Consider the following 26,002-nt stretch of genomic DNA (forward strand, 5'->3'; position numbering starts at 1 on the left):
GTTAATTACTTTCAAAGTTTTACATATTAACAGAAAGCTAATAATATGCAACACATTTCACAAGTCTGGCAACTCTGGTAAAATAAATTTTTCATAACACAAGTAGTCTTAATCACAGCCTATCGATTGACTCCATTCTCATGTAAATCGGTTAAGTATTCTAGAAGTTATAACAATTTTAAAAATCCCTTTCTTAGTCGAATTTTCCAAAACACGGCAGCCCTGTCACTACATCGTGCCAGCGCCATCTATTGGTGGGGTACATGGTTTTTCTGCAAACGCGAAAAATGTGGTCAGCAGACACATTTTTTCAAATTGATATAACTCAGAAACTACTGAACCGATTTTAATGAAACCCATATCAGATTGAAGGGGATAAATAGGAGTTTTCAAAAACTTATTTTACCAGAGTTGCCAGGTTGTCTAAATGTGTGTAAAATAGGTCTGATATTTTCAAAATGATATAACTCCAAAACCAATGAACCGATTTCAACCAGGTTTACACCGTATGCTAGGGTAAATAAAGAAGAAACGAAAACTTTATTTGCCAGAGTTGCCAGGTCTTTGAAATACAAGAAAAAGAGATATATACTGTATAATGTTATAACTCCAAAACTATTGAACTGATTTCGCTCAGGTTTACATTGGATGTTAAGGTATATAAAGAAGAAACGAAAAATTAATTTCTCAGAGTTGCCAGATCTTCGAAATGTGTACACAACTGATACAAACGTAATAATGAACTAATTTCGCTAAGGTTTGCATTGGATGTTATGATACAAGAAGAACATGTAAAAATGTATTTTCAAGAGTTGCCAAGTCATCAAAACGCATGTAAAAGAGATATTCGTATGTTTTTATTATGTTATAAACGTATATTAACGAACGAAAAATTAACAAAAATCATTCAATGAAAAATGGGTTCAATAGTTCTAAAGTTATAAAGTTTTGAAAGTATATATCTGTTTTAGAAAAATAACGAAGATCTGGTAACTCTAGCAAGTAATTTTATAATGTATCCTAACATCCCAGGCAACGTTAACAGTTTAATAACTTTGAAGACGTAATATTTTTTAACTTATCTGTTTTAGTAAAATTTCGAAGGTCTGGCAACTCTGGCAAAATAAGTTTTTTATAACTTATATATTTCATTTAATCTAGTATAGATGCATTCGAAATATGTTCCATAGCTTTACAGTCATAAAGTTTTAAAAATATTTATAGGTTTTACACAACTTCCGAAGGTCTGGCAACGATAAAATGGAAAATAATTGTTTCGTATCTTTATTATATACTCTAATATCCAGAAGAAACCTGGTTAGAATAGGTTCAATAGATTTGGAGTTATAACGTTTTTAAATATATGTAGGTTTTACACAAATTCCGAAGGTCTGGCAACTCTGGCAAATAAATTTTTCACATCTATCTTATACACCCCAACACCCAATGCAAACTTCATCGAAATCGGTTTAAGAGTTTTAGAGTTATAAAGTTTTCAAAATATATAACTGTTTTACACATATTTCAGAAGCCTGGCAACTCTGGCAAAATAAGTTTTTAAAATCTTCTATTTACCCTCTACAACTTAGTATAGTTTTCATCGAAATCGGTTCAGTAGTTTTTGAGATATATCATTTTGAAAAAAGGTGTCTGCCGACCACTTTTTTGGGTTTGCAGAAAAACCATGTACCCAACCAATAGATGGCGCTGAACCGATGTCGTGACAGGGTTGCCGTGTTTTGGAAAATGCGACTAATGAAGGTATTTTTAAAATTGATATAACTTCGGAAATACTTAAGCGATCAGTTGCAGATTAGACTCAATCAATAGGTTATAATTTTTTCTACTTGTTTTTGGAAAAAATTATTCTGCCAGAGTTGCCAGGCCTGTGAAATTGATTGCAATATATTAACTTTTTTAAACATGTTAAACTTGAGAAGTACTTAAGGTTTTTGCTCAAAGTTTAAGTCATTTGAAAGGTAGTAATATAAGCTACTTGTAGTATTAAAAATTAATTTACCAGAGTTGCCAATGCTTTGAAATTTTGTAAAACAGAAATCTATATTTAAACCGTTATAACTCCTAAACTATTGGTCCGATTTGGATCAGGTTTGCATAGGATGGTAGACTTTATATGGGAGAGACGAAAAAATTGTTTGCCAGAGTTGCCAGATTGTTTATTTTGCTAGATAATTATATAATCATCATAATAGCAAAACTATAGTGCAAAGAAAGTACGACTAATGAAGATATTTGTTTAAATTGTTTTAATTTCGGAATACTCAAGGGATCATTTGGAGATAAGACTCAGTCAATAAGCTATGATTTATTCCACCTGTTCTAAGAAAAAATTATTCTACCAGAGTTGCCAGTCTTGTAAAATTGACTTCAATGTATTAACGTTTTTAAACATGTTATCCTTCGTAACTACTTGAGCTTTTTGTACAAAATTAGCGTCATTGGAAATACAGTGCTTTAAGCTACTTGTGTTATGAAAAATCAATTTACCAGAGTTGCCAAAACTTTGAAATTTTTGTAAAGTACAAATCTATATGTAACCCATTATAACTCATAACAAATGACCCGATTTGGATAAGGTTTGCATTGGATAATAGGCTTTATATGGGAAATACGAAAAATATGTCTATCAGAGTTGCCAGATTGTTTATTTTGTTATATAATTATAAAACCATCCCATGAAAAAAACTATATACAAAGAAATTTTCAGTCACTAGATTAATCATTAAATAGCAATTGGCAACTCCGGCAAAAGAAATTTTTCGTATCTTACTTTTAAATACTACCAAACAGTGCAATCCTATCCAAATCGGTTCAAGAGTTTTGGAGTTATTACCTTTTAAAAACATATCGGTTTTACACAAATATCAAAGGGTGGCAACTCTGTTGAAATAATTTTTTCTTATCTTTTGTACATACCCTATCATTTAGTGCAAATGTGATTCAAATCGGTTCAGTGGTTATAGAGTTATAACATTTTTAAAATAAACTTCTATTTTACATAAATTTCGGAGTCCTGGTAACCCTGGCAAAATAATTTTTAATACAACAAATAGCTTAAATCTATAGCTTTTGTTTGATTATAATTTTATGTTAAAAGGTTAATTACTTTCAAAGTTTTACATATTAACAGAAAGCTAATAATATGCAACACATTTCACAAGTCTGGCAACTCTGGTAAAATAAATTTTTATAACACATGTAGCCTTAATCACAGCCTAGCGGTTGACTCCATTTTCATGTAAATCGGTTAAGTATTCTGGAAGTTATAACAGTTTTAAAAATCCCTTTGTTAGTCGAATTTTCCAAAACACAACAACCCTGTCACTACATCGTGTCAGCGCCATCTATTGATGGGGTACATGGCATTTCTGCAAACGCGAACAATGTGGTCGGCAGACACAGTTTTTCAAATTGCAATAACTCAAAAACTACTGAACCGATTTTAATAAAACCCATATCAGATTGAAGGGGATAAATAGGAGTTCATAAAAACTTATTTTACCAGAGTTGCCAGGTTGTCTAAGTGTGTGTAAAATAGGCCGGATATTTTCAAAATGTTATAACTCCAAAACCAATGAACCGATTACAATCAGGTTTGCACTGTATACTAGGGTAAATAAAGGAGAAACGAAAACTTTATTTTCCAGAGTTGCCAGGTCTTTGAAAAGCGTGAAAAATAGATATAAACTGTATAATGTTACAACTCCAAAACTATTGAACTGATTTCGCTCAGGTTTACATTGGATGTTAAGGTATAAAAAGAAGAAACGAAAAATTAATTTTTCAGTGTTGCCAGGTCTGCGAAATGTGTACAAAACTGATACAAATGTAATAATGAACTAATTTCGCTAAGGTTTGCATTGGATGCGAATAATGTATTTTCAGGAGTTGCCAAATCATCATAACGCATGTAAAAGAGATATATACATATGTATATATATATATATATATGTTTTTATGATGTTATAATTCTTAAACTATTGAACCCATTTCTAACAAAATTAAATTCGATGTAAGCGTATATTAAGAAGGAACGAAAAACTAACAAAAATCGTCCAATAAAAAATGGGTTCAATAGTTCTAAAGTTATAACGTTTTGAAAGTATATATCTGTTTTACACAAATAACGAAGGTCTGGTAACTCTAGCAAATAAAATGTTTCCATTTTTATAATGTATCCTAACAACCAAGGCAACGTAAACAGTTAAATAACTTTAAGACATTATATTTTCTAACTTATCTGTTTTACTAAAATTTCGAAGGTCTGGCAACTCTGGCAAAATAAGTATTTTATAACTTATATATTTTCTTTATTCTATTATAGATGCGTTCAAAATATGTTCAATAGTTTTACAGTCGTAACATTCTAAAACATTTATAGGTTTTACACAAATTGCGAAGGTCTGGCAACCCTGGAAAATAATTTGTTCGTATCTTAATTATATACCCTAACATCCAAAAGAAACCTGATTGAAATAGTGTCAAAAGTTTTGGAGTTATAACGTTATTAAAATATATATGGGTTTTACACAAATTCCGAAGGTCTGGCAACTCTGGCAAATAAATTTTTCACATCTATCTTATGCATCCCAACACCCAATGCAAACTTCATCGAAATCGGTTTAAGAGTTTTAGAGTTATAAAGTTTTCAAAACATATAGCTGTTTTACACATATTTTAGAAGCCTGGCAACTCTGGCAAAATAAGTTTTTAAAATCTTCTATTTACCCCCTACAACTTAGTATAGTTTTCATCGAAATCGGTTCAGTAGTTTTTGAGATATATCATTTTGAAAAAATGTGTCTGCCGACCACATATTTTGGTTTTGCAGAAAAACCATGTACCCAACCAATAGATGGCGCTGAACCGATGTCGTGACAGAGTTGCCGTGTTTTGGAAAATGCGACTAATGAAGGTATTTTTAAAATTGATATAACTTCGGAAATACTTAAGCGATCAGTTGCAGATTAGACTCAATCAATAGGATATAATTTTTTCTACTTGTTTTTGGAAAAAATTATTCTGCCAGAGTTGCCAGGCTTGTGAAATTGATTACAGTGTATTAACTTTTTTAAACATGTTAAACTTAAGAAGTACTTAAGGTTTTTGCACAAAACTTAAGTCATTTGAAAGGTAGTAATTTAAGCTACTTGTGGTATTAAAAATTTATTTACCAGAGTTGCCAAAGTTTTGAAATTTTGTAAAACAGATATCTATATTTAAACCGTTATAACTCCTAAACTACTGGTCCGATTTGGATCAGGTTTGCATAGGATGGTAGACTTTATATGGGAGATACGAAAACATTTTCTGCCAGAGTTGCCAGATTGTTTATTTTGTTAGATAATTATATTATCATCATAATAGAAACACAATTGATAGAAGAAAATACGACTAATGAAGGTACATTTTAGAATTGTTATAACTTCGTAAATATTCAAGCGATCAGTTAGAGATTGAACTCATTCAATAGGTAATAATTTGTTTTACTTGTTTTAAGAAAAAATTATTCTACCAGAGTTGCCAAGCTTGTGAAACTGATTGCAATGTACTGACTTTACTTAAACATGTTATACTTCGGAAGTACTTAAGGTTTTTGCACAAAATTAAAGCCATTTGAAAGTTAGTAATTAAATCCACTTAAGGTATTAAAAAACAATTTACCAGAGTTGCCAAAGCTTTGAAATTTTTGTAAAACAGAAATCTATATTTAAAACGTTATATCTCCGAAACTATTGACCGATTTTAATCAGAATTAACGGATTTCTATTATAACATTATTAGTTTTAATATAGTTAATAAAACCAGTGTTTTCATTTACCATTTGTGGACAATAAATCTACAATCTATTTGACTAAGGAAAAATAAAAATTCCTTTTAAATGAAAAACAACAATTTTATACAAAAAAAAAATTTAAAAATCTCATTTTCATTTGTAACACTATAAACTTAATAAAAATCAATACATTTTCTATTTTATAAAATAAATTTTTAAGATTCTTTTTCAAGTAATTTCAATACTACAATTCACTTTTTTCCATAGTCATTACAACGGTATACTTTTGTTTTTTCCAAACACGATATTCAATGATACCATAACTGTAAAAAGACAAAATTCAATAATTAATTAAAATCTCAATTTTAAAATAAGATTCAAAATATTCACCCTGTGCAACCCACTAATAAAACAGTCATTAAAATCAGCAATTTGGTGGAGGTGCAGAGTTGAGAACTGATAATGTAACCTATAACTGAGCCAGTAGATTCCCACAATCTAAAATTGCTATAGCCGGCTATTAGATTTTTGGGGAATAAAATTCCATAGAAAGCTAAAAATAGATAATTAATAATATAGATTATTTAAAAATTCAAAAGAGGACAGATTAACGGTTTTTTAAAATTTAAAAGCTTTAGCATTATGTAAAAAATAACACTAATAAGCTCTTTGCGAAAGAGTTTTGTTATTAACAGCTTACTTAAAAAGCTTTCATTGCAAATTAACAGTTAACAATAAAATTGTACTGTTGGAGAAAGCTTTATGTTATTATATTCTATTATTTGTAAGTACAACAGTATATTTTGCAGTTAGGAAAAGCTTTTAAAAAGCTTGTGTTAAGTTAAAAACAGCTTTTCTAAAGCTTTTCTTGTCGACTCAACTTACCGTTGATTACCACCAACCAAACACCATCACAAATACCCCAGATGGCAGCAAAAGCACAATATTTGATAAAATCACCCTGTTTAGCTTCGTAGAAAAACATGTAGCCAAAGAGAGCTAAGTTAATTAAAGCACACAGCACAGCCAACTTAACACGACCCAATTTCTCAGCAACACCACCCGCAAAACCGGCAGCAATAGCATTGGCAACACCAAAACAAATCATAGCGAAGCCAATGTTGGAAATACCCCAACCACAGGCAACGAAGGACTAGAAAAATAACATTAATTAAAAACCGAAGGACCATAAATTGTACGAAAATACTCAATCGATTAAAACTCACCTTAGTAAAATCCACTGCCAAGAAGGCTTCCTCCAAACCAATAAACATTGTAATAGGCAGCATTAAAAGCTGACGCTTTTTCTTTAACATCTTCAAAGTGGCGGTTATAAGTTTTAAACCTGACATTTCCGTATCACCACCAGTATTTCCTTTTTTCATGCCGTATCTGCAAAAAAGCTCAAAAATTACACAATTTGTACTCAAAACCTCAACTAAACCAAACCCACCTTGTCAAAGAGTCCACACCAAAAACAATCAATATCACCGCTACAGCCATACACACCAAAAAGATGGAATTCAATAGCTGAATCTTACTAGGTTCTGGGGGTATTAGATTAGGATTAACCTCAGCCTTTACATTGGGACAGAAGCGTGCCCCACACAACTCACTAACTAAATCAGCAGCTTTAGAAGAATTGTTGGAAATTCCAGCGCTTTCATCATCTGAAGCTAGAGATAGTACAGAGGATGAGATCAAATTACCCCATACTTGGGCCATTTGGTAAAAAATAAAGAATAGACCAAAGAATTTCACTGTATTGACATCTTTTTGTGATTTTTGTCCTCGAACTTGTGTCAAAGCTTCAGCGACGGTGGAAAGGTAAGTACATTTGGCACACCATAGAGGACCACCACCAAAACCTACCATTAGACCGGCAGGTATGAGGGTTTTGAAGCGGGGATAAAATTGAGCCACTATATAGGGCATATAGGCAAAGAAGGCCAGAGCCATGGTGATTTTGACGCCAAACCACCTGAAAGAAGATAAAAGTTGATAGTTGCTTTTACATATGACTATTTTTTAGTTCAAAAATTAACTAAAACTGAACTAGAACTTAACTAGAACTGAACTAGAACTGAACTAGAACTGAACTAGAACTGAACTAGAACTGAACTAGAACTGAACTAGAACTGAACTAGAACTGAACTAGAACTGAACTAGAACTGAACTAGAACTGAACTAGAACTGAACTAGAACTGAACTAGAACTGAACTAGAACTGAACTAGAACTGAACTAGAACTGAACTAGAACTGAACTAGAACTGAACTAGAACTGAACTAGAACTGAACTAGAACTGAACTAGAACTGAACTAGAACTGAACTAGAACTGAACTAGAACTGAACTAGAACTGAACTAGAACTGAACTAGAACTGAACTAGAACTGAACTAGAACTGAACTAGAACTGAACTAGAACTGAACTAGAACTGAACTAGAACTGAACTAGAACTGAACTAGAACTGAACTAGAACTGAACTAGAACTGAACTAGAACTGAACTAGAAACCTGAACTAGAACTGAACTAGAACTTAGAACTGAACTAGAACTGAACTAACGAACTGAACTAGAAACTGAACTAGAACTGAACTAGAACTGACTAGAACTGAACTAGAACTGGAACTAGAACTTGAACTAGAACTGAACTAGAACTGAACTAGAACTGAACTAGAACTGAACTAGAACTGAACTAGAACTGAACAGAGAACTGAACTAGCACTGGAATCTAGAATGAACTAGAACTGAACTAGAACTGAAACTAGAACGGAACTATGAACTGAACAGAACTGAACTAGAACGACCTAGAACTGAACTAGAACTGACTAGAACGGAACTAGAACGGAAAACTAGAACAGAACTAGAACTGAACTAGAACTGAACTAGAAACATGAACTAGAACTGAACTAGAACTGAACTAGAACTGAACTAGAACTGAACCTAGAACTGAACTAACGGAAACTAGAACTGAACAGACCTGAACTAGAACTGAACTAGAACTGAACTAGAAACTGAAACTAGAACTGAACTAGAACTGACTAACTAGAAACTGGAACTAGAACTGAACTAGAAGACTGAACTAGAACTGAACTAGAACGGAACTAGAACTGAACTAGAACTGAACTAGAACTGACTAGAACTGAACTAGAACTGAACTAGAACTGAACTAGAACTGAACTAGAACTGAACTACGAACTGAACTAAGAACTGAACTAGAACTGAACAGAACTGAACTAGAACTGAACTAGAACTGAACTAGAACTGAACTAGAACTGAACTAGAACTGAACTAGAACTGAACTAGAACTGAACTAGAACTGAACTAGAACTGAACTAAAACTGAACTAGAACTGAACTAGAACTGAACTAGAACTGAACTAGAAACTGAACTAGAACTGAACTAGAACTGAACTAGAACTGAACTAGAACTGAACTAGAACTGAACTAGAACTGAACTAGAACTGAACTAGAACTGAACTAGAACTGAACTAGAACTGAACTAGAACTGAACTAGAACTGAACTGGAACTGAACTAGAACTGAACCAGAACTGAACTAGAACTAAACAAGAACTGAACTGGACTAGTCTAGTCTATATTCAAAAAAATCTATTAGCCATTAAAATATCAGCCAATTACTCCTTTGATTATCTAGCTATTTATGCCCATTCATATTTCATGTTTAATTGGCATCATTTGATAACTAAATAGTTTTTACGATAACACCATTAAACTATTAAACTTTTATTGTTTTTTTAGTGGTAGCTTATAATTTATTGATAAATCAATAAATCATTAGCTTAATAATAAATTAAAATGGCCATTAAATCACATCAACAAAAGTTTTATGTTTTTTATTACAATATCTAATATATTGAGCGCAGTTAAATTAGTTTGTATTGGCTTTAAAAATATTTTAAATTTATAATATACCAATGCGCTTTATTTTTAATATTTCTACTCCAGGAATTACAAAATAAACTATTAATATAATCCTTTCCCTTAAGTAAAAACTCAATAAAAATCAGTAACTTTAGGAATGTATAATATCTTTATAATAACTTTTGCTTTTATAAAGACAGCATAAAAATAAATTCCTTAAGGCCTTAACATAGACAATACAATAAACATTCCCTTACGAGCCTAAAAGTATGCATTTAATTAATTGAAATCTATTGTTTTGCTCATGTCTTCAACTCCTCAAAAACAAAATGAAATTCCTTTGGGCTTGCATTGAAACCAAAAAGGCAAAAAAATATACCATATAATGTGTAGCCATAGTAATTAATTGAATAAAGTGTTTACGATTATTTTATTATGACAGAAACGCAACCAACACCTAATGTTAGACTTTAAAAACCAGCTGTTACAGTATAAAATTTTATTTCATTAGCAACAAGACTTTATACACAACTCTTTAAACCACAAAATGGCAAATATTTTTAGTCTTATATTTTTAAAGTTTTTCCTTTTGTATTTTGGAATATTTTTCTGCGCCTAAAATCATTTTGCTATAAAATTTATATTAACTAAATTAATTAACACATTTTATATCCAAGAATATAATTGAGCTATAAAAAATTAATATTGATACGTTGTGGGTGGAAAATTAAGAGATTTTATTACTAAATGAAAGTGATTAAAATGAGATATGAAAATGTGTTAAAATCCTATAAATAGGCTATAAAATTGGATTATTATTACACTCGGATGTGGTTTTAAAAAAGAAAAAATCTTAAACAAAAAAATAATAGAAAATTTAAATAAATAATGACTGACTGAACTAGAACTAGAACTGAACTAGAACTGAACTAGAACTGAACTAGAACTGAACTAGAACTGAACTAGAACTGAACTAGAACTGAACTAGAACTGAACTAGAACTGAACTAGAACTGAACTAGAACTGAACTAGAACTGAACTAGAACTGAACTAGAACTGAACTAGAACTGAACTAGAACTGAACTAGAACTGAACTAGAACTGAACTAGAACTGAACTAGAACTGAACTAGAACTGAACTAGAACTGAACTAGAACTGAACTAGAACTGAACTAGAACTGAACTAGAACTGAACTAGAACTGAACTAGAACTGAACTAGAACTGAACTAGAACTGAACTAGACTAAGAACTGAACTAGAACTGAACTAGACTGAACTAGAACTGAACTAGAACTGAACTAGAACTGACTAGAACTGAACTAGAAACTGAACTAGAACTGAACTAGAACGACTAGACTGAACTAGAAACTGAACTAGAACTGAAATAACTGAACTAGAACTGAACTAGAACTGAACTAGAACTGAACTAGAACTGAACTAGAACTGAACTAGAACTGAACTAGAACTGAACTAGAACTGGAACTAGAACTGAACTAGAACTGAACTAGAACTGAACTAGAACTGAACTAGAACTGAACTAGAACTGCACTAGAACTGAACAAAACTGAACTAGAACTGAATAAATTCTTTTGGATCAAAATAGCTTTTCCTCTCTTAAACAAGATTGTTTTTATTTTAAAAATATAAATAATATATTCTATAACTTCTCCTGCAAGTATGCAACACTTTATAAAAACACCCAAAAACAACATACATATATCTGCTTTGATAAAATATATAAAAAATGTAAAGGATTTACGAAGTTTTTAGAATAATATGATACTAAATACTAAATCAACTTTAAATTACCCTTAACGTTTTAGAATGAATAAAATGTGTTATTAAAACTAAAAATAATAAAATCTTATTTTACTTGAAATAACTTAAATAGAATTAAAAACTTAATACCAAACAGAAACATAACTTAAAGCAACACTTAAACATAAAAGCATATACATATATACTCCTATAAGTATGCAATATAGAAAATATTTTGCAATTCCTAAAAGTATACTATACGTTTCAACACCACCCCCTTAATCAACCCTACAAAAAGAAGTATATATTAAATTCTTCCTATATATCAATTTCAAGCATTAAATAACTTCCCCTCTTTGCAAAAGTTGCTATCTGGCCCCTAAAAATATGCACATAAATTTCTTATTTATATTAATATATAGCTTTGCTTTGTTTTAAATAATAAACCTCTTTAGAAAACTCCTTGTTTTTTGACTCTTTGATTAAACATTTACAAAAATTTGTATGTTTAAAAGACTCGCAGTAGCAGCACAACAAAGCTGAGAGACATAAATAACAAAAACAGTTTTTTTGCTATTAAGTTGAAATATCAAACAAAAATCCTTTAATAGGATTTTTACAGACATTTAGAGGCTTAAAACAAATATAGCAACCAAACAGCACACAAAAAGACAAATATTAAACCTCTACAAAAACTACAACAACTATTCTTTGAAGCAAATTTTATTTTCACACAGGCACCACTTCAGCTATTAAGGTTTAAAATGAAAACAGAAAAACAACAATTGTACTTCGTTAGGGTTTTAAAGAGAGTCCCTTTAAAGGATTTTATTATTAAAAATTAATTTTTTTTTCACTTAGATGGGGGAATATGTGTTTTTTTGTAAATATTTAAACCAGATTTTAGCTGTAGGCTTACAAGTTGTTTTAAAAAGTTCTGCTAAGAGTTCAAGGTTAAAGCAATTTTAATTTCTATTTTATTTTGGCAGACAGACTTTGAGAGGGTGTCATAGTATTAAGATTCTTTTTGATAATTTGTTTATTTAGACAAAAAATAAAAACTATTAACATTAACACTTTACCTCCTTTGGCAAAGACGAAAAAGTTTACTTTTTTAGGTTGTTAAGTGCAAATAAAAAAGTGTACATTAATAGTTTTATTATGTTCTTAGATAATAGTTTTTAATGTTTAATATAAATTCCCTTTGAATTAGCTTTTAAGCAATATTTTACTTATTTAAGCCTCGACTGATTAATAAATGCATAATCAGTTTGTTATCTCATTTGCTGTTTTTGACTATAATCAGAGTAAAGACTACAACACAGACTATAGTCTATAATCCAGACGATAGTCTGTGGTACAGTTTATAGTACAGACTTTAGTCTATAGTCCACACCATAATCAATAATCCAGACCAATGTCCATAGTCCAGTCCACAGTCTATAATCGACACTAAAGTCTATAATCCATACTATAGTCTATAATACAGACTATGGTGAATATTCCAAACTATAGTCTATAGTCGAGACTATAGTCTATAGTCCAGAATATAGTCTATAGTTCAGACTATAGTCTATAAACCTGACTATAATCTCCACTTCAATCTATAATTCACACTATAGTCTATAGTCCAAACTATAGTCAAGACTATAGTCCAGACTATATGTAGTCGTTAGACCCGACTATAGTTTATAGTCCCGTCTATAGTCCGAACATGGGCTATAGTCCAGACTACGAAATATAGTCCCGACTATAGTCTGTAGTCCAGACTATGGTCTATAGTTTAGACTATAGTGTATAGTCCCGACTATAGTCTATAGTCCCGACTGTAGTTTATAGTTCCGAATATAGTCTATAGTCCCGACTATAGCCTATAGTCCCGACTACTGTCTATAGTCCTGACTATAGTCTGTAGTCCCGACTATAGTCCTATAGACTATAGTCTATAGTCCCGACTATAGTCCATAGTATCGACTTTAGTCAAATCTATAGTCTATAGTACCATCTATAGTCTGCAGTCACAACTATGGACTGTAGTCTGACAAGCTATCATTGATGTCTTATTGACTACTATATTTATTGCCTTAACAACAAAAAAAAAAATACCATGAATTTATTGCATACTTTTAGGTACAAATTGACAAGCTCATTAATTTGTATTTTTCTTACATTTTTGCTCTCTTTACATGAATCAATAAAGACAAGGTCAACCATAAATCTAAGGTCAATAAAATTTGTCAAATTGTTGTTATTTTGTTGTTCTTTTTTATTCTTTTGAACCAAACAATTTAAAACAAATTTATAGCAAAATAGAAAAAAATATATAAAGATAATTTCATAACACAGACACAACACTACCAAACAAACACACACAAACACAACAATTTGACACACTTACCTTATCACTGTCATGGGCAGAAAAATATTCGATAATATTAATGAACCATAAATGACCGCTAAAGTTGTTGTGCCCAATGCTTTATCCGAATTGACAGAGCTCTGTAGATTTGAGGTGCCATGGAAGGCAGTGAAGTGTATCATAAATGCCAGTCCAATGATGATGACATTCTTCGTAATGATAAAACGTTCTCTTGATTCATACTGACTAACAGTCGTCACGCCGGCTTCCTCTACACTAGGTGATTTTGTGTCATTTGTTAAAGTTGTATTATGTCCATTGCCATTTGTTGTATGTCCATTGCCATTCAATGGGACAAGCTCACGGTCTGTAAGATCAATGGCAGCAGCATCCATCACTATTGATTAACAATAGCAACCAGCAGACAATTGTTGCAATAAATCAATAGAAAAATAAACTTTAGCAAATTGTGGCCAAAGTAATTGATCTGAAAATAAAAGGGAAAACAAAAGCATATTCTTAGAAAAAGGTATACATTTTGGAATTCGTTATCTTAAAAACACAAGTTTTTCTTTAAGTATAAATCTTATTTTTTATGGTTTAATATTTTATTGATTGTCACCTGCACATAGATATCAATAAATTTTAGCTTTTATTGCAACAATTAAAGTGCTTGTTTTTATTTATATGCTTTAGCTAATATTAACTTCTTTCATATTGAATTTAATCCCATCAAATAAAAAGAAAATAAATAACAGCTGCGTGAAAAGCAATATCAATTCTGTGAGAATTAATTTTGAAAAAGTCTGGATTTGCAAAATAAATTTTAGAACAAAAAAATCCAAGCAATTCATAAAAATCCAGTGTATCCCAAGTTGTAGATCAGTTATAGTTCAGTTCTAGTTCAGTGCTAGTTCAGTTCTAGTTCAGTTCTAGTTCAGTTCTAGTTCAGTTCTAGTTCAGTTCTAGTTCAGTTCTAGTTCAGTTCTAGTTCAGTTCTAGTTCAGTTCTAGTTCAGTTCTAGTTCAGTTCTAGTTCAGTTCTAGTTCAGTTCTAGTTCAGTTCTAGTTCAGTTCTAGTTCAGTTCTAGTTCAGTTCTAGTTCAGTTCTAGTTCAGTTCTAGTTCAGTTCTAGTTCAGTTCTAGTTCAGTTCTAGTTCAGTTCAGTTCTAGTTCAGTTCTAGTTCAGTTCTAGTTCAGTTCTAGTTCAGTTCTAGTTCAGTTCTAGTTCAGTTTAGTCAGTTCTAGTTCAGTTCTAGTTCATTCTAGTTCAGTTCTAGTTCAGTTCTAGTCAGTTCTAGTTCAGTCTAGTTCAGTTCTAGTTCAGTTCTAGTTCAGTTCTAGTTCAGTTCTAGTTCAGTTCTAGTCAGTTCTAGTTCAGTTCTAGTTCAGTTCTAGTTTCAGTTCTAGTTCAGTTCCTAGTTCAGTTTCTAGTTCAGTTCTAGTTTGCAGTTCTAGTTCAGTTCTAGTTCAGTTTCTAGTTCAGTTCTAGTTCAGTTCTAGTTCAGTTCTAGTTCCGTTCTAGTTCAGTTCTAGTTCAGTTCTAGTTCAGTTCTAGTTCAGTTCTAGTTCAGTTCTAGTTCAGTTCTCGTTCAGTTCCTAGTTGCAGTTCTAGTTCAGTCTAGTTCAGTTCTAGTTCATTCTAGTTCAGTTCTAGTTCAGTTCTCTAGTTCAGTTCTATTCAGTTCTAGTTCGTTGCTAAGTTTCAGTTCTAGTTCAGTTCTAGTTCAGTTCTAGTTCAGTTCTAGTTCAGTTCTAGTTCAGTTTCAGTAGTCTAGTCAGTTCTAGTTCAGTTCTAGTTCAGTTCTAGTTCAGTTCTAGTTCAGTTTAGTTCAGTTCTAGTTCAGTTCTAGTTCAGTTCTAGTTCAGTTCTAGTTCAGTTCTAGTTCAGTTCTAGTTCAGTTTCTAGTTCAGTTTCTAGTTCAGTAGTTCAGTAGTTCAGTTCTAGTTCAGTTCTAGTTCAGTTCTAGTTCAGTTCTAGTTCAGTTCTAGTTCAGTTCTAGTTCAGTTTCTAGTTCAGTTCTAGTTCAGTTCTAGTTCAGTTCTAGTTCAGTTCTAGTTCAGTTCTAGTTCAGTTCTAGTTCAGTTCTAGTTCAGTTCTAGTCCAGTACTATTTCAATAATAGTTCAGTTAGAATTTTTGCTACATTTATATAAAGTAAAATTGTTTTAAAGCCATTATCACTGCATCATAAGCAATATGTCAATTGTTCACCGTTCATGGCTCGGCTCAAAAAATATAAATTTATAAACATTGAGGTCATGCTGTCAAACAACAAACAAAAAACTACTCACAAAATACTATTGCTAGACACAATCATAAAACCAATACATTTGTACATCTTAACCATATATTTTGACATCAGGTGAAGAGAGAGTTTGTATTTATTTTTTGTGAGGATTGTATGTTTGTGTACATGTTTGTGTATCCGGTTTCCGTATATAGAGCAAATATTCTTAAATGATGTGTTTGTGATAGTAATGGTTTTATTGTTGGTTTTTGGCTCCCTTATTTTTCACAATTTCAATGTTGGTATTGTAGTTAGTGTCTTGCTATGTATGTATGTGTGTTGATTCTGTCATATCAATAAACTGAAAACAATTTACGATCTCAAGTGTTTTATTTGATGTGAAATGGCAGCAACAAAAAACCAACAGTCAATAAAATATATCACGTATATGTTTTACACTGTTCCTTCTTCATTCCACCTACATTCTCACTGCAGCAATATTTCCTATTGTTGTTAATTGTTGGGATACAAAGTGCGTTGGACTTAATGTATATAACCATAAAATACCATTGATATATTAAAAGTTAAATTCTTACAAACTGAGAACACAAGACAATGACACCAAACATTTAAGCCAGACAAAACGTATCTACCAAATAATCTCTTTTAGTTAAAATTCACATCACATAATTTATATGCTCGAGTTTATTTTTGCTGCAAAACGAAGTCAAAAATTCTAGATTTTGTTCAAAACTAATAACTCTTTCAAAGTGAAATGATGAGCATTCAAAGTCGTCAAGGTCACAGCAGTATGAGTGGTAAACCAAATTACATTTTTATTTAAATGATGATACTAAACAGATATGCAAACACCTCCATTTAAATGTGTATGTATGTTTGTTTGTTTGTATTTATGTACATAAGATGCCATAAAATTGTCACACAAAAATCATGTTAGATTAAATTGAATTTCTGTTGTGGTTTGTTGTAAGTGGGGAAGTGTGTTGTGGTTATTTATGTGTGTAAGTTTATACTGCTAGAAATTTGAATAAAGAACTGAACTAGAACTGAACTATAATTGAACAAGAACTGAATTAGAACTAAACTAGAATTGAACTATAACTGCAGAACTTTAACACTGTTCACACTTTTAAATATACAACCGTATTCAAATTATCTGTAGTGTGTGACTACACATGAGACCTGGAAAAAAACCATAACAAGTAAAGGTACAGGTGTTAAATAAATTTCATTACTTTGCATGTGTGCCGGCATTTCTGTATATATGTTACACTTATGATGTGTCTATGTAGGTTTTTGAAGTGTTTTATAGCCTTTAATGCTTGTTTTGTTTCCAAAAAAAGATACGAATATCAAACCTTTATATAAGCAGCCATAGAAACAGCATGTCATACGATTTGCATGGCTTTTAGCCATTTCTGTTTGCTTATTTTGTACATCTACTAACCCAGTCCGATGCGCAATCTACAAAAATCTTGGTACCACCTTAGGCGACAAAAATACAAATACAAAATATGTGTACATACATATGTGATGAAATTCAGTTGTGTTTTCTATTTTCATTTAGTTTGGCTTTTCAGTAGATCTGTATATCAGTTGTATGCGCTTTTATCGTGTGTAGTAAACATACTATATTTTCCCTTTTTATTCAAGGGTTATGATGAAATGCTTAATGCTAAATATTGACATTTTATATGCCCTTGCATTTATTGTCTCATGAATTTTTATGATATGTCGATATGACATGTACTTGAACCCGAATATAGAAAATAATATGATTTATCATTATGTGCGATGTTTGCTGTATTTCTATTTCGTTTATAAAGCCAAATGATAATTTAGTTTATGCTACAGTTGTTAAATGTATCAAAATGTTCAAAATCATAGGCATCATTATGCGTTAGAAATCAATGTAAGAGATAATGCAAAACATGGTTGTAACGAAATTTATCTATACTACAACTACTCTAGTCTATAGTCTAGCCTAGTGTATAGTATAGTGTATAGTCTAGTCTATAGTCTAGTCTATAGTCTAGTCTATAGTCTAGTCTATAGTCTAGTCTATAGTCTAATCTATAGTCTAGTCTATAGTCTAGTCTATAGTCTAGTCTATAGTCTAGTCTATAGTCTAGTCTATAATCTAGTCTATAGTCTAGTCTATAGTCTAGTCTATAGTCTAGTCTATAGTCTAGTCTATAGTCTAGTCTACAGTCTAGTCTATAATCTAGTCTATAGTCTAGTCTACAGTCTAGTCTATAATCTAGTCTATAGTCTAGTCTATAGTCTAGTCTATAGTCTAGTCTATAGTCTAGTCTATAGTCTAGTCTATAGTCTAGTCTATAGTCTAGTCTATAGTCTAGTCTATAGTCTAGTCTATAGTCTAGTCTAGTCTAGTAGTCATAGTCTAGTCTAGTCTAGTCTATAGTCTAGTCTATAGTCTAGTCTATAGTCTAGTCTAGTCTAGTCTATAGTCTAGTCTAGTCTATAGTCTAGTCTGTCTATAGTCTAGTCTAGTCTATAGTCTAGTCTAGTCTATAGTCTAGTCTATAGTCTAGTCTATAGTCTAGTCTATAGTTCTATAGTCTAGTCCTAGTCATAGTCTAGTCTATAGTCTAGTCGATAGTCTAGTCTAGTCTATAGTCTAGTCTAAGTCTATAGTCTAGTCTAGTCTATAGTCTAGTCTAGTCTAGTTAGTCTAGTCTATAGTCTAGTCTATAGTCTAGCTTATAGTCTAGTCTATAGTCTAGTCTATAGTCTAGTCTATAGTCTAGTCTATAGTCTAGTCTATAGTCTAGTCTATAGTCTAGTCTATAGTCTAGTCTATAGTCTAGTCTATAGTCTAGTCTATAGTCTAGTCTATAGTCTAGTCTATAGTCTAGGTCTATAGTCTAGTCTATAGTCTAGTCTATAGTATAGGTCTATAGTCTTAGTCTCTAAGTCTAGTCTATAGTCTAGTCTATAGTCTAGTCTATAGTCTAGTCTATAGTCTAGTCCTATAGCTAGTCTATAGTCTAGTCTATAGTCTAGTCTATAGTCTAGTCTATAGTCTAGTCTATAGTCTAGTCTATAATCTAGTCTATAGTCTAGTCTATAGTCTAGTCTATAGTCTAGTCTATAATCTAGTCTATAGTCTAGTCTATAGTCTAGTCTATAGTCTAGTTATAGTCTAGTCTATAGTCTAGTCTATAGTCTAGTCTATAGTCTAGTCAATAGTCTAGTCTAGTCTATAGTCTAGTCTATAGTCTAGTCTATAGTCTAGTCTATAGTCTAGTCTATAGTCTAGTCTAGTCTATAGTCTAGTCTATAGTCTAGTCTATAGTCTAGTCTATAGTCTAGTCTATAGTCTAGTCTATAGTCTAGTCTATAGTCTAGTCTATAGTCTAGTCTATAGTCTAGTCTATAGTCTAGTCTATAGTCTAGTCTATAGTCTAGTCTATAGTCTAGTCTATAGTCTAGTCTATAGTCTAGTCTATAGTCTAGTCTATAGTCTAGTCTATAGTCTAGTCTATAGTCTAGTCTATAGTCTAGTCTATAGTCTAGTCTATAGTCTAGTCTATAGTCTAGTCTATAGTTTAGTCTATAGTCTAGTCTATAGTCTAGTCTATAGTCTAGTCTTTAGTCTAGTCTATAGTCTTGTCTATAGTCTAGCCTATGGTCTAGTCTATAGTCTAGTCTATGTCAAGTCTATGGTCTAGTCTATAGTCTATTCTCTTGTCTCGTCTATAGTCTACAGTTGTCGCTTTTACCATAAAAACTGAAGTACTGCTTTCATATCTAGATTTTCTACAATCCTTTTGAAAATTTACATAAAATTTTATTGATGAATGTCACGCTTTGTATATTTTACTGTCTAAATATGACATTTATCATTAGGAAAACAACCGTCCAAGCAAAATGTATTTTCATTATTCAAACAAAGTGTTTAGCCAGTGATAACTTTCGGTCCATTATTCATTTGTATTCATTTTTGGTTATGTCCTCAATGATCATTCTCAGTAACTAGAGTTAGGCTCTTTTATTTGCTTCTTCTAAATTCAATATTATTTTTTTGCTCCTTTTTAGTTCCGTTTTTGTAAATGTTGTTTCTTTTGCTGTCATTGTTGTTGAGTTATATTGTGACATGAAGCAATTTGGCTTTAATTTGTTCATATTTAGTATTTGAGTCTTGCATGAAAGCAATACTTGAGTATGGTAAAAGTACTATAGAGTAGTAGTTTAGTAATGTAGTTGTCTGCCTAATGATTGTCACGTTAAGGGGATGTGAGTGTACTAAAGTACATTCATATGACTTTTGTATGTCTGTTTGTGTTTAGCAATTATATATGATTTTCTTTCTTTTCATTCTTAGAATTTCAGGTCTATATGCATGTATGTAAACGGACAAATGTTCTGTCTATATTTGTGTTAGTGTGAGCAACAATTTTAAATCTAAATATTTCTAATTGTGCATGTGTATCTGTACTAGAGATTCTGTAGGTATTTTCAAGTGCTTTATGTGATTATAAACAATACATACATATACATATGTATGTAGGTATGTATATTTGTACTTTGTCCTTGATGTTGGTTTGGTATATACATTAACTGTATGAAGCATATCCTTTTTTGTTTATGTGTGTGACTTCCATATATAGATATAGTACATTTACACTTTAGGTTGCATGTCTGCCGGCAATAGTCCTATGCGACTCTGTTTTTATTCGAATGTGTTGATTTCTTTTTAATGTCAATTTGCGTGTATATTTGTACTTTTTTCACTTCTGCTGTTTTATTTAAGAGTTTATGCTCATTTTTGTTTTCTACTATATTATTTTTTTTTCGGATATAAATATTTGACATCTTTGTACATAGAAATTTTCATAAAATTAAAAGATGATATCTTTTTTGCGAGCAAGAGTTTAAGGTTATGGGAACATTTAAATATGTGAAAATCCTAACATTTTCTTTAAAAATTAAGAGTCAAGGACGTAAAAGTGTTAAAATATGGACACAGAGAATAATTTCATAGCCTGCACTAAAACAATTTCCTTTTTAAAAGTAAAGCTTTTTGTTTAAAAAACAGAATTTATAAAGTGCAAGAATTTGCAACAATAGTTCAGTTCTAGTTCTAGTTCAGTTCTAGTTCAGTTCTAGTTCAGTTCTAGTTCAGTTCTAGTTCAGTTCTAGTTCAGTTCTAGTTCAGTTCTAGTTCACTTCTAGTTCTGTTCTAGTTCAGTTCTAGTTCAGTTCTAGTTCAGTTCTAGTTCAGTTCTATTTCAGTTCTAGTTCAGTTCTAGTTCAGTTCTAGTTCAGTTCTAGTTCAGTTCTAGTTCAGTTCAGTTCTAGTTCAGTTCTATTTCAGTTCTAGTTCAGTTCTAGTTCAGTTCTAGTTCTAGTTCAGTTCTAGTTCAGTTCTAGTTCAGTTCTAGTTCAGTTCTAGTTCAGTTCTAGTTCAGTTCTAGTTCAGTTCTAGTTCAGTTCTAGTTCAGTTCTAGTTCAGTTCTAGTTCAGTTCTAGTTCAGTTCTAGTCAGTTCAGTTCTAGTTCAGTTCAGTTCAGTTCTAGTTCAGTTCTAGTTCAGTTCTAGTTCAGTTCTAGTTCAGTTCTAGTTCAGTTCTAGTTCAGTTCTAGTTCAGTTCTAGTTCAGTTCTAGTTCAGTTCTAGTTCAGTTCTAGTTCAGTTCTAGTTCAGTTCTAGTTCAGTTCTAGTACAGTTCTAGTTCAGTTCTAGTTCAGTTCTAGTTCAGTTCTAGTTCAGTTCTAGTTCAGTTCTAGTTCAGTTCTAGTTCAGTTCTAGTTCAGTTCTAGTTCAGTTCTAGTTCAGTTCTAGTTCAGTTCTTGACCAGTTTTAGTTCTTAAATGGATTTTTTGTGCACTTCCAAAAGATTGATTTCAATACAATTGATAGGAAATTTTGAAGAGTTAGAATATCGGTACGTATGAGTATTAAATAAAACAATTCAATTACATATTTGTTATACGCCCATATTAGTAGATTACTAATGTGGAAACTTTATAAAACGAAACTTACTTCAATAAATAATTAAAACAACTTTTAGGTATTTAACTTTTGTTTAAAGTACTTTTTAAAATAATTTATGTTAATAAGTTTTAATATGCTAATAATTTTAACATTTCTCCAAAATAATTTTATCATTTTTTTACCACAACACCACTCTTAAAAAGTCATATAAATAAAAAAAGCTTATAAATAAAATCATCCTTCAAATAAAAATATTTTACAGGCTTAATAAAGCATTAAATTGGGTCAGTTTTTGAGATTAACTGTTATAAACAAAGTTACAAAATTCATGAAAACATACATGCATACTCTGATATGATATTTAAAAGTTTCAATTATGTTCTGGTTAATTATCAGCATAAATTTAATATGAATCGTTTTGGTTTTTTTGCCATAAAACATTTAAAAAAATCTAAAAGGTTTTGCTCTCAAACTGTATCAAACAAATAATTTTCATTGACTTTATTTAGGGCAAAATAAAGAATAAAAAAAACTAAAAATAAAATACGCATAAAATGTTTATATATTTTATTTTATGACTGGAAATTTATGGCCATTTAGCTTTTATATTTATTTTTATTTATACAAATTTCCTATTTTGAGCTGTAAAATATTTAACTTTATGAAGGCTGCACCACTAGGGGTGACTAAATTTCTTCGCCATACTCTACTAGTTTGTATTTTTTAACACACAAAATCTTGTACAATGTGTTTTCCGGGGATTTGCTAAGATAAGAAAAACAACTTTCTAGTTTTTCTTCATTTTGGCTAGAAAATTTTAAAACAAAGTTTTATGTTATTTACAACAACAAATTTCAGATTTTATGTTTTAAGACAAAATTACACTTCAACTAAGTACATACTTTCCTAAAAAAAATACTCACATCTTGTATAATTTTTATGTTTTTAAATTTATGTCTTTAAAACGGATACCCACAAACAAGTATTTGTGTGAATGAGCATAAAAATATCCTTTACTGTTGCTTTAAATGCAAATTTCTTCTTAGCTTTTCAGCTTAACATTAAAATATTTTAAGCATCCAAAATCTAAAAAAAAAAACTTAAGTTGTAGTATTGTCTTTGCGAGGCTAAGCACAATTTAACACTGTATAATACTCACTAAGATGGCTGAGTTGCTTTGGCAAAGGACAATGAATGAGAAAAGGAAACGCTAGAAACAAATTAGCATAAAAATGCATTAGAATGTTGTAGACGTAGTCGATTGTTCTTTGCTTTTTTACGTGTTGCAATGACAATGCATAATAATGCGGAAACCATTATTATTAGTTGCATAAATATTTTAAATTTATTTTCTACTATCAACCAACAGCTTTGACTTTTGCAACAGATTGTTGGTTTTGGCATTTAAAATACTTGTTTTACTACAAAATATTTCATATTTATTACAAAAATGAACTGAACTAGAACTGAACTAGAACTGAACTAGAACTAGAACTGAACTAGAACTGAACTAGAACTGAACTAGAACTGAACTAGAACTGAACTAGAACTGAACTAGAACTGAACTAGAACTGAACTAGAACTGAACTAGAACTGAACTAGAACTGAACTAGAACTGAACTAGAACTGAACTAGAACTGAACTAGAACTGAACTAGAACTGAACTAGAACTGAACTAGAACTGAACTAGAACTGAACTAGAACTGAACTAGAACTGAACTAGAACTGAACTAGAACTGAACTAGAACTGAACTAGAACTGAACTAGAACTGAACTAGAACTGAACTAGAACTGAACTAGAACTGAACTAGAACTGAACTAGAACTGAACTAGAACTGAACTAGAACTGAACTAGAACTGAACTAGAACTGAACTAGAACTGAACTAGAACTGAACTAGAACTGAACTAGAACTGAACTAGAACTGAACTAGAACTGAACTAGAACTGAACTAGAACTGAACTAGAACTGAACTAGAACTGAACTAGAACTGAACTAGAACTGAACTAGAACTGAACTAGAACTGAACTAGAACTGAACTAGAACTGAACTAGAACTGAGAACTGAACTAGAACTGAACTAGAACTGAACTAGAACTGAACTAGAACTGAAACTAGAACTGAACTAGAACTGAACTAGAACTGAACTAGAACTGAACTAGAACTGAACTAGAACTAACTAGAACTGAACTAGAACTGAACTAGAACTGAACTAGAACTACTGAACTAGAACTGAACTAGAACTGAACTAGAACTGAACTAGAACTGAACTAGAACTGAACTAGAACTGAACTAGAACTGAACTAGAACTAATTTAAAACTGAACTAAAACTGAGAAGACCCTTTAAATTATTTTTTCTTTAATAAAAAAATGTTGTTTACAATTTAAAAAACAAAATGCTATATTTGCTTAACATGCCTTTGAGGGTTATTTTTGCACTATAATATTAATCAGAAAATGCTCATAAAATATTTATCTTACACTTTTATATCTACATATTTGCAATACCTTCTATCTACTTATATAATATTTTACTGAAATAAATTATATTAAGTATATATTTCGTGCCATTTTAATTAAAATTCAAGTAAATATTATCAAAAAACCCTTATATATAAACAATTCTCTCTGTTGTGCGGTAAAAAGCCAACTGATTGAATGTTGTATAAAATATTTATTTTAGCAATAATTGACCAAATAACAGTTTTAATGCCTCAACACAAATAAACGCCTTTATTTCATTTAAGTGCCCTTTAACATTTCAGCACAAAAACCATTCAAATCACCCATCCCTGAACACATATTTCCGGTTTCCGATGCGAACTCATAAAAATGCCAGCAGTTATGGATTATTCGTGGATGTTGTTGTTACTGCTGTTGCTGTTTAAATTATTTGTCTCACACACATACAGACAATCATCATCATCATTTGAAATGTTAAAAATGAAAGTGAAACTCATTTATCAAAAAATAACTGTACAGCAAGCAGTCTCTGCAGAAAATACATTCATAATGAAATGAGATGGAACGAGAAGTTGATTTCAAATGAGAGGAGACTAAAAATCACTACAGCAACAAAAAAATATGTTCCGGTAAAATACAAACAAATTATGACCCCTCATCAATTTCATATTATAACTCTCATTCGAATGTTTGAATTGTGGGCCTACAAATGAGCCCGCATAACTATGTGTGCGATTATTATTGATGGTATGTATAACTTGTGGAAGGAGGTGGTAGTGGTGGGAACAAATATTTGCTAAAAATACTTGGTAGTGTTTGAATTTTATGCTACATACTAGAGAGATGATGATATTTTGAAGAGCGGTATTTTGCTGCTTGGTTGCTGAATTTAATAACCAAAGAAATGTATTTGAATAGTGAATCAATATGCAATGAGAGATTTTTTTTTAATTATTCTTGTATGGAAAGCAGTCGTTGTTTCAAGGTTATTGGTTGAACGGATATGTCATAATGGTTTAACGAAATTCAAAATAAAACTTTAATATTTGCTACAGTGTCCCAAAGGATAGCTGTATTGTTAAAACATATTTATTGTCTATTTTTTATTTTATAAAGCAAATAAAACAACATTGAATACAGATACATATTTTGGGACACCCTAACTCTGCGTGTATGGTACAGAGTAACTTAACAAATATTTGTCAAAGTTGGTGTGGTTACAACATGTTGTGTATCCTACATATGTAAATATAAAATGTTGGTTTACTAATTATCTCAATTTTAGATTTAAATAATCAACATTGCATAAATTGATCAAATACCAATAAATAAAACTTAGGTTTTATAAATTATTGTTTAGTACTACTTATTGTCAATTCAGTCCTCTTTCAGTTAAAGATTTCATTTCTAGTTACAGTTCTAGTTCCGTTCATTTCATTCTAGTTCAGTTCTAGTTCAGTTCTGTTCAGTTCTAGTTTCAGTTCTAGTTCAGTTCTAGTTCAGTTCTAGTTCAGTTCTAGTTCAGTTCTAGTTCA

General features: G+C 31.0%; 1 protein-coding gene across 5 annotated transcripts in view; it reads right to left on the reverse strand.

The window, feature by feature from the left end:
• Positions 1-5,808: 5,808 nt before the first annotated feature.
• LOC119606538 (UNC93-like protein) overlaps positions 5,809-26,002 on the reverse strand; it is a 45,703-nt gene continuing 25,509 nt past the window's right edge. For 4 of the 5 annotated variants that reach the window (XM_037960080.1, XM_037960081.1, XM_037960077.1 and 1 more), the window contains 6 exons: positions 13,835-14,282; positions 7,251-7,778; positions 7,024-7,189; positions 6,683-6,950; positions 6,188-6,350; positions 5,809-6,120 (listed from right to left, as the gene is read on the reverse strand). In XM_037960080.1, coding sequence (XP_037816008.1) covers positions 6,042-6,120; positions 6,188-6,350; positions 6,683-6,950; positions 7,024-7,189; positions 7,251-7,778; positions 13,835-14,190 — 1,560 coding nt within the window. In that variant the 5' untranslated portion in view covers positions 14,191-14,282 and the 3' untranslated portion in view covers positions 5,809-6,041. Of the gene's footprint in view, positions 6,121-6,187; positions 6,351-6,682; positions 6,951-7,023; positions 7,190-7,250; positions 7,779-13,834; positions 14,285-19,660; positions 19,666-25,080; positions 25,094-26,002 lie in introns of those variants that run through there. The other variant, XM_037960082.1, reaches the window with a different exon arrangement.

The sequence above is a fragment of the Lucilia sericata genome, unplaced genomic scaffold, assembly GCF_015586225.1.
Source record: "Lucilia sericata isolate MDLA Ls3-8-SP2 unplaced genomic scaffold, ASM1558622v1 Contig000597F_arrow, whole genome shotgun sequence".
Taxonomy (NCBI): domain Eukaryota; kingdom Metazoa; phylum Arthropoda; class Insecta; order Diptera; family Calliphoridae; genus Lucilia; species Lucilia sericata.